Source organism: Uloborus diversus, chromosome 3, assembly GCF_026930045.1.
Source record: "Uloborus diversus isolate 005 chromosome 3, Udiv.v.3.1, whole genome shotgun sequence".
Taxonomy (NCBI): domain Eukaryota; kingdom Metazoa; phylum Arthropoda; class Arachnida; order Araneae; family Uloboridae; genus Uloborus; species Uloborus diversus.
The window spans coordinates 96,815,530-96,825,570 of NC_072733.1; the positions used below are offsets into that span (position 1 = coordinate 96,815,530).

The 10,041-nt window shown below is 34.3% G+C and overlaps 1 protein-coding gene across 4 annotated transcripts in view; it reads left to right on the forward strand.

Annotated features, from left to right (window-relative positions):
* The window catches only part of LOC129218279 (organic cation transporter protein-like), a 230,253-nt gene that overhangs the window by 116,370 nt on the left and 103,842 nt on the right, over window positions 1–10,041 (forward strand). For all 4 annotated transcript variants that reach the window (XM_054852512.1, XM_054852511.1, XM_054852510.1 and 1 more), the window contains 2 exons: window positions 196–638; window positions 7,923–8,026. In XM_054852512.1, coding sequence (XP_054708487.1) covers window positions 201–638; window positions 7,923–8,026 — 542 coding nt within the window. In that variant the 5' untranslated portion in view covers window positions 196–200. The remainder of the gene's footprint in view (window positions 1–195; window positions 639–7,922; window positions 8,027–10,041) is intronic.

The window sequence follows — 10,041 nt, forward strand, 5'->3', positions numbered from 1 at the left end:
ATTTATCTTTCGATATCTAAGGCATCGTTTATGCAATCAAAACCAGTTATTTGCATATTACCTAGTTTGAGAAACGAAACAACTTTCAGCACTTTAACAGACCTCCTAGTTCATTTGCAAATTACCTACTTAATCTGTAAAATAACTTATTTTTGAATGTTAGCTGTGACGTATAATATACTTGTTTCCTTTTAGATACTATGAAGCATGAATTATATGTTACTGATGCAGTCACTACGAATGGCTCAATGCAAAATAACCATGCTAGTTCACTCGCCTCAGCCACTGACAAGCAGATAGTGGAGTTCACAGATATTGTTGGTGCTAACGGAAGATGGCAGTTAAAAATCTTCATTTTGACTGCATTATCTGGCATTTCAGCAGCATGGAATCACTTAGCTATAAGTTTTTTAGCATTTCCCACTGATCACTGGTGTGCCCGACCAAAAGAAATTAATATCTCATTAAATGAATGGTTCCAAGATTATCTTCCTAACGCGACCATCAAAGGTACTTCTCATCACAGTCAATGTCAAAAGTTTGTTATTGATAATTCCACGTTTACTCCTATTACTACAGAGGTGGAGTCATGCACTGTGTGGGAATACGCATTAGATTTTAACTCCATCATATATAAGGTTGGTATTTGCTATTTAAAACTTATTTCTTTAAAATGCTCAATGTGTCAGAATGATATTGAATGGACAAAAAAACCAATACGTAATACCAGCGGTCTCGTGAGAAGCATTCGCAATCGAGAGCAGGATCGCAAAAATCCGTGTTTTTTTTTTCATTAAAGTAGATATCTATATTTCCGAGTATCAGCTAAGATCTGACTTGTTTGTTTATTTGTCACTAAAAGCAGTGGAAAATTCCTTAAAATGGTGTCTTTCCTATGAAGTCTGATGAAGTATTAAATGGGAGTTATGGCGTACTAACAAAAAACACCGTTGAAAAGTAGTATTTATGATACCGTGATTTACCATGCTAAAATAAACATTTTCATTTCTGGTTTTAATGCAACAGTACGATTGTGATTGAGAATCCTGCAGTGAGTTTACATTAAATATTCTCGGAAATTTGGACCTAGATCAAAGCGAGGAAAAAAAATCATTCATTCGAATCGGATCGTATCGAACTACTCACGATGTTCGCATTTTTAGCACGCCACGCTTACCACCTGCGCCACACTCTCTGTATATTAAAAAAATGCTTCATAAAAAAAATAGAATAAACCTTTTTTTTTTTTTTAAGCCACCACGATGTTAGTTTTTTGTTTAATTTTCGCCGAAAGCATCTTTAAATCTTAAAAAATCTTTAAAAAAAAATCTTTAAAATGATGCTTTAATTATATACGAAGACATGCCGTTGTCATAAAAACATCATTGAGAACGAGCAGACTCGTGCGAAATGTTCGCACTTGACAGCGGTGGTTAAAAATTCCGTTTTTTTTTTAACACTTTCTTCATATATCTTTGAAAATATTTACATTATTTGCAGTTTTTAGTTCGCGCATAAGCTGCCAAGTTTCGTGAAATTAATCAAAAATAGACGTTTTCAGCTTATTTTGCACATTATGGAATTTCTTCATTTGGATTCCAGTTATAATTGTTTTACAATAAATGTGTAATACACAACTCTTTTCTGGAAATGCAATTATATTTTACGGCAATTTACCCAGAATCCACCACAAGTAGGTGGTTGCAGTTAGTGTTCCACTCTGCCATTTCCAAGAATGCTAGTTATTTACAGAACGTATACATTTGTAAAAAAAATGCATTCACAATAAATATATTATTTCGAACAAGTTTCTAAATTTCGATCAAGGTTTGAAGTTGAACTTGTGACTCAATTTTTGCATTGATCATCGCGATACATACACGCACCCACACACATACGCCTACACAAACACACACGCGCATTCATAAACACACACGCTCGTGATTGCGAAAAACATAATTTGAATTCATGATGCCAAAAATTCAAATTAATTTTTAATATTTTTTTTATTTTACACTTTTTAGTTAATTTTCATTGACTTAGTTATTATGATTATAAGATGATACATTTCACAATCTTATCATTTCATTGAGAGAGTTAGTTTGTAGCGTGAGGTTTATTAAGTAACTTGCGGTGGTCTAAACTACTGATAATTGGTTGAACTTAAGTCAACCACAGCTATATAAACAGCCTGTATAACTCATGATTACGTGAAATCGGAAACGTCGTCAGACAAATCTTTCTGGCAAAACTAAAAAAATCCTGCGAAGAAAGTACGCGTTGCGAAACTCAGTCCCTTGAATCAAGGCAAAAACAAATGCAATGTTAGAGATGAAAATCGAATTAGTAGACTTTCTTTCTTTTGGTGCTTATTGCACGGGTTTATTTTGATGATGACTACAATCTGAGTGTTTTGCCTTCGTTACGCATAATATATTTTTTATTACAGTACAGAATACATATAAAGAACACATGAAAGAATTTACATCAGAAAGTGGGAGAAGCAATCGCTTAGACCACTCGGCCATTGAAACCCCAATTAGTAGACTTATTAAACAAAAAAATTCGGGCAGCGAAAACTACCTGCATTTGTCGCACGCAGGTAGCGTGCGACACACAGCATGCGCCAATCCCGAACTGACAAAATATGGCAACTGGTTGTTGATATGGTACTTTTGATTACCGTCATGTGTTTAGTGACACTCCCAAGATTAAGACAAATCGATTGACGTAAGAATTACCAAAATTGGCCAAGGCGTTTAGCCTGTATAACGCCACATAGGAACAGACATACATACGTAGACTTATAAACACATTACCCTCGTTTGCGTTGCGCACGCGCAGTCGGGTAAAAAAGGAACAAAAACTGATTTATGGGTAAAGCTTCAACTGTTTTTGTATAATTACATACAATTAACTGAGATAGATTTCGGTCGGAAGAAATCGAAATTTTTAAACTGACCTAAAAAGCGAACAAAAGTATATTGTCAATGTAATGCAGAAGAGAAAATGTGATATTGATTTCGATCTCCCCAAACCAAGACCTTTCAGTCATTTGTATTCGTTAACAAGTGCTAACGGAGTACTGGGTCTAACGGATGAGGACACTTGTAAATTATGTCTTTAAAAATTATGCATCTATTGTTCGATAAAATTAAAATTTAAGGAAAAGAACAAACGTCCGTGAAACATGGACCTGTGAACTTATTTAACGTTACAAAATCTACAAGTTAGGTGTTTGATGATCCTTTAAACATCATGGATCTGGTGATCAAAAAAAAAATGCTTACTTTGCTATTTTTGAGAAATTGTTATTGGTCATGGCAGTGGACAAGAAGCGAAACATAAAGGAATTAGATATTTATTTTCCTCCACTTCAGTGATGATGTGTAAAACAAGGGTATTGTATCACTTCTAGAAACTATAGATTTGCTTAAGTATGCAGTTATAAAATTCCCATATCACACTCGGGCAGATGAGAGGACTGTGGAACTGGTCAGTGAATCTGAATTCATTTGAGGTATTAGATACAAGAGATGGATTTATCTGAAAAACTTTTTATTCGAAAAGGTCAATGCCAAAACTGAGTCGTAAGTTCAAGTTCAAATCTTGCTCAAAACGTAGAAAATTGTTTAAAAATCATGTATAGTTATTGTGAATGTAAGTTAGTACAGGTCCTGCACAAAACTACTCTTGAGAAGAGCAGGTTGAAACACAAAGTGCTATGTACTACTTGTGACGGCTACTACTTGTAGTGTAATCTACTTGTGGTGGGTTCTGGGTTGTTAATGCAATAAAATACAATTGCATTTCCAGCCAAGAGCTGTTTAATGCTCATTTATTGTTTAAAAAACCGTAATTGGGATCTGAAAGAAGAAATACTGCAATGTGCAAAATAATCTAAAAACGTCAATTTTTTATTCATTTCACATAACTTTGCAGCTTATGCGAGAAGTAAAAACTGCAAAGGAATGTAAATATTTTCAGAGATATACACAGTCCAGTCACATTAATGTGACCATCTGTCAAAAGCCAGAATAACCACCTTTCGCAGAGCGCACTGCTGCGAGACGTGCAGGAAGAGAGTCACTTAGGTCCCTGAAGGTGTTCTCTGGAATGTTGAGCCATGCCGACTCTAATGCCGTGGCCAGCTGCGCTAGATTACGCGGTTGAGGTCCATGGCGCGAACAACTCGATCGAGATGGTCCCACAGATGCTCGATTGGGTTTAAGTCAGGTGAGTTTGCTGGCCAGGGGAGGACGGTGAACTCATGGAGGACTGGTGCTCTTCGAACCACGCAGGTACACTGGCAGCTGTATGGCACCTCGCATTGTCCTGCTGGAAGATGCAATCATCCTGAGGAAAAACAATGCGCATGTAGGGGTGGACATGGTCCGCAAAGACAGATGCGTACTTGTATTGATCCATCGTGCCTTCCACAATGATCAGTGAACCCAGAGAATGCCAGGAAAACATTCCTTAGACCATAATACTCCCGCCTCTAGCTAGGACCGTTCCGGGAATGGTTGCAGGGTGGTTCCTTCAGAGGTTTCACGCCTTATACGCCAACGTCCATCTGTCCGATGGAGCATAAAACGCGATTCATCTGAAAACGCTACCTGTCGCCACTCGGTGGACGTCCAGCTGCTGTACTGGCGTGCTAATTTTAGCCTTCGTCGTCAATGAACAGCAGTCAGCATAGCTGCACGAACCAGGCGTCTGCTTCGGAGGCCCAGACGCAGCAATGTTCGCTGTATAGTAGTTTAGGAGACACTTTTGGTAGCCCCTTGGTTCATTTTGGTGGTCAGTTGCTCAACTGTAGCCCGTCTATCTGCCCGAACGCATCTTCGCAACCGTCGTTCGCCTCTGTCATCTATGGCCCGTGGTGCACCACATTTGCCACGTCGCTGATTTTGGACAGTCCCAATTTGCCATGCACGGTACACTTTTACCACGGCGGCACGCGAACAGTTCACAAACTCAGCCGTTTCGGAAATGCTTTCACCCTTGGCCCGAAAGCCAATGATCATGCCCTTTTGGACGTCGGATAAATCGCTTCGTTTCTGCATTACGCCAACGATTGAAATGTTTTCCGAAGCCCTCACACACCCTTTATATACGCTCAACTGCACTGTGCTGCCACCTGCCTTCTGTGATTGGTTATTTAACTCTGACGTGGAAAGTACGTGGTGGTCACATTAATGTGACTGGACTGTGTATGAAGAAGGTATTAAAAGGAAGCATGTTAACGGTATTAGAACAAAAATTTTAGGCATTTGGATTTTTATAAAAAAATTTGAAAATTGACCATTTTTTACCTTTTTTTCAAATTGTGCTGCCAATGCGCGATCTGAAGACATAAATATTAATTTTTTTTCATTATTTTTCCCATGTTTAGGATGACAATACACAACTTTTTTTTTTTTCTATTAGAACTTGCTCCTCGAAAATTTCTTTTTTTCGGCCCACCCTAATGCACACATATAATTTTAAACACTTTTTAACTGCTGTATTTTTCCCCCAAAAGGTGTTACTGACGGTGTAAAAGTGGTGTAAGTCACAAAACTCTGCTTTTCATATCTCGGTGAATATTGGTCTTACTAATTTTAAACTTTTTATGTTCGAATTATTTTTCAACGGAGAATATTTCCCTATGCATAAGTTAGGGGACCTGGGGCCCGTATAAAAAGTTAAATTTCGAACTTTTTAACTTATTTTTATATTTACTTCAAACTTTCAATATCTTAACTCTGCATCTGATTTTGAACATTTTTGCGAAAATAAAGGTCTTGCAGGTTAAAACTTCAGGTTGATAAATATATATATATATATATATATATATATATATATATATATATATATATATATATATATATATATATATATATATATATATATATATATATATATAATAAAAGTGAAAAATATTGAAAAGACCACACCAAGAGCCCATAGATGCGCAACGCAGCAAAACTAAAAAGCCAAGTAAATATAAAATTAAGCAAACAGAATTACAAATATTAAACAAATTATAAATAAAAATGATGATAAAAAGGAAAAATGCAAACAGCTATTAAGTAGGAATAGATAAAGAGTGAATCCAGAGCTCATCAGCCGTGGAGGATTCATTAATTATGGTCAAAAGACCAAAATTTTAACTATAAACTAGAAGAGAATGTTTAAGCTCCAGTACATGTAATATAGAGTAACAATGGGCAAACGCACCACTTGCTAAGCTAAAAACAATAAACTAGAGCTCAAACCTAAAACTAAAAGCAGTGGGTTTCGCCTCGACTAATTAGGAAAACAAGTTCCGATAATTAGCCTTCCACGGGACAGTACCTGCCTATAACAAAATTGTCTTACCTTAAAATCCACGTAAACAAAATCAAATCCATTGTTCAACCTGATAAAAAAAAAAAAACCATTCCATTTGTCAACAAAACATTAAAAACTTAAAAACATATCCAGAAATCAGTCCATAGACATACCGAGTCGCCTGTTTCGCACGTGTAAAATTCATCCACCCCGGTGATTCATAAAAAATGGTTTGTCACGGTTGTATAGCCACAAACCATTTTTTATGAATCACCGGGGTGGATGAATTTTACACGTGCGAAACAGGCGACTCGATATGTCTATGGACTGATTTCTGGATATGTTTTTATGTTTTTAATGTTTTGTTGACAAATGGAATGGTTTTTTTTTATCAGGTTGAACAATGGATTTGATTTTGTTTACGTGGATTTTAAGGTAAGACAATTTTGTTATAGGCAGGTACTGTCCCGTGGAAGGCTAATTATCGGAACTTGTTTTCCTAATTAGTCGAGGCGAAACCCCCTGCTTTTAGTTTTAGGTTTGAGCTCTAGTTTATCGTTTTTAGCTTAGCAAGTGGTGCGTTTGCCCATTGTTACTCTATATTACATGTACTGGAGCTTAAACATTCTCTTCTAGTTTATAGTTAAAATTTTGGTCTTTTGACCATAATTAATGAATCCTCTACGGCTGATGAGCTCTGGATTCACTCTTTATCTATTCCTACTCAATAGCTGTTTGCATTTTTCCTTTTTATCATCATTTGTTATTTATAATTTGTTTAATATTTGTAATTCTGTTTGCTTAATTATATATATATATATATATATATATATATATATATATATATATATATATATATATATATATATATATATATATATATATATATATATATATATATATATATATATATATATATATATATATATATATATATATATATATATAATTGCAACAGTAGAAATTGCATAACATTTCAAAATAAATGTAGCTTTCTCGCAACTTAGAATGCTGTCCTGATAATTAGACTCAAGTCACGTGATGTGGCCAAAGAAAGCTCGTGTCACATAGACGCTTAAATTTTCCATTCATACTGGACACATTGTTGTAACCCTAAACTTCTAAAAGTAAGCAAATAAAAATATAGGAAAATCTGCAAATTTTGCCAAGTTACACCACTGTAGCCATCTCTTAAATGCCTGACGGACTGTAAAGTAGTCAGTAATGATTTTTCATATAGGAAGTTTCGACATATTCCAAGTAATCGGTCAGATAGATCGACAGAGCAGTTGTACTATTAATAGTTTATTTATTACGACTTTCTTCACTAATTTTATCACAAGCCAATAATATCATGTATCTTTCTTTTAACTAAAACTATTGAAATGTAAAAGTAAAAAATGCTGAACACTGATGTTTCAAAATCTAAATTTTAAGGACACAGCAATCATCTTCTGCGCAACCATGTTGATTAAATTAAATCATAATTCTTTTCAAGATCTTAACAGATCAAAGAAATAAAATTTTTGCTAAAACTTAAACATTTTAAATCAATATGCTTATATTGTTAAAATTAAAAATCTATTCTTTTTTAATTTATCTAGTGGGATCTTGTATGTGATAAGGAGTGGATGATATCTACAAGTCAGTCCGTTTACATGCTGGGATTTTTATTCACTGTTTTCGTTTCAGGACAAATTTCAGATATGTAAGTATTTTGTTTTCATTTTACATCCTTAGGCTTCATGAAGCTATAAAAAAGTCTTCGAACCAATCAAAAGATTATTACTTTCTTATGATTTGAATTTTCATGAGTACGCCAAACTGTTTAATGTTCGAGTTTACACAGAAATTAAAATAACGCTACTGGTCGAACATTGGTCTGTAAGCTATAAATAAGTGAAAAGAATGTTTCTGCCACATAATGCTGTGCTAAGCACAAGAGTCTTATCTTCAGCAGATCTTGAAATGAGAAATTGCTTTTTAAAGTGTTACGTCTCCTTGATTCAGATTCCACTTTTTCAGTTTTCGCCAAAAAAAGATTTTATGCAACTTCAAAAATTTTAACCTTGATCTACTACCAGTTAAGTAGCTTGCAGTTAAATAAATGACTAAATATGAAAGTTATTGTTTAAAGGAATTTCGCTGCTAAAAAGTAGTAACATTCACTGCTATTATAATTACGGTTGTGAATTAGGTCTTTCTAAAATAAATACTAAATTCATTCAGTATTACTAAAAATATGCTTGATATTTTCATTAAAAAGTCGGGAAGTTTCTTGTTCAAAATTATACGAGGCAATCATATAATTTTGATTAAGACAGAGCGAGCTTGTAGCTAACAATGTACGTGCTAAAGCTTCGTATGTAGAAAATAACCAAAATGTGTAATTTCGTCTCACTCTTGAAACTATTTTGTTATTAATGCTATTTCCAGAAATGTTGAGTGATTACAAAGTGACATCTTCAATACCAAAATGAATAAATTGGCAAAATATTTTTCATTTACGTAAAATTATCATAATAAATCAAAACTAGAATACATAAAGAAACAAGTAAATGGGTGAAAAAAATTGAAAAATGCTCTTATTTATGACACCAACTGAGGAAATCCTAGAAAAATTGAATTGTTTTCAAAGTTCGTAAACTTTCAAAAGTCCATCATCTACAATTCTATGTTTCTAAATTCAACCTTGAAATTAATTTGTTAACTTGACTAACAATTAACTTTGTATGACTCTTTGCTTAAGATTCTGTTATTTCGTTTATTTTGTTACCGCGTGTAGTAATATCACAGATAGCGTTTCTCAAACGATCCTGTTAATGATACCTTTAGGTTGCAATTCGTGAAGATTCTAGTGTATACTGCCTCCCTGTCTCTTGTTTTTCGATATTAACAGCATTTAAACCGTTTTGAAGAAAAATTCGGAACCTTTCGAGATTGTCATATGCTAATTTCGCTACAACTCTACAACTATAACACAACTACTACTCGACTACTGTAAGACAACTGCTACTCTACTACAGTTACACAGCTACTACTCTACTACAGTTACACAGCTACTACTCTACTACAGTAACACAGCTACTACTCTACTACAGTAACACAACTACTGCTACTGACCGCAGTGAAACTAACAACAGTGTCACAACAATGCCACTAAAAAGTGCAAGAAAGCTACATGTAATCAGTATTGTTGAAGATGCTTACCGTAGTAAATGGTAATCAACAACGTTTTCACGCACAAAGCAATTATTTTTGCTGTCTCCCCAACATTTTTCATGTTTTTCCTGTATTGTTTGTTCTGTCTTCTGCTAAATGTTACAGTAAAATCTTTGCAATTTTTTCTAACATGCACTTATTCTAACATGCACAGTCGTCGGAAGTCCCCGAGACGCTCGCCGTGTTATTTACACCACTATAAAGCAAAAAATAAATTATTTTTAAATTAAAAAAAACCGCCTTCAAAAAATACCCAGGAACAAGAAAGCAAAAAATAATTGATTACACTACTTACATTCTATTTCCTACCCAAACATAGAAATGAAATTTATTTTACAATTCCAGTACAAAAATCAACTAAACTAAACACCGAATTATAAAATAAACACTGATTTAAATTACTATACGATGAATTATTTTAGATACCTAATTATATACGATCTCTTAATTTTTAATAACCTTTTGAAGTCGGGGCCTCCTATAAACTACTACCTAACGTAA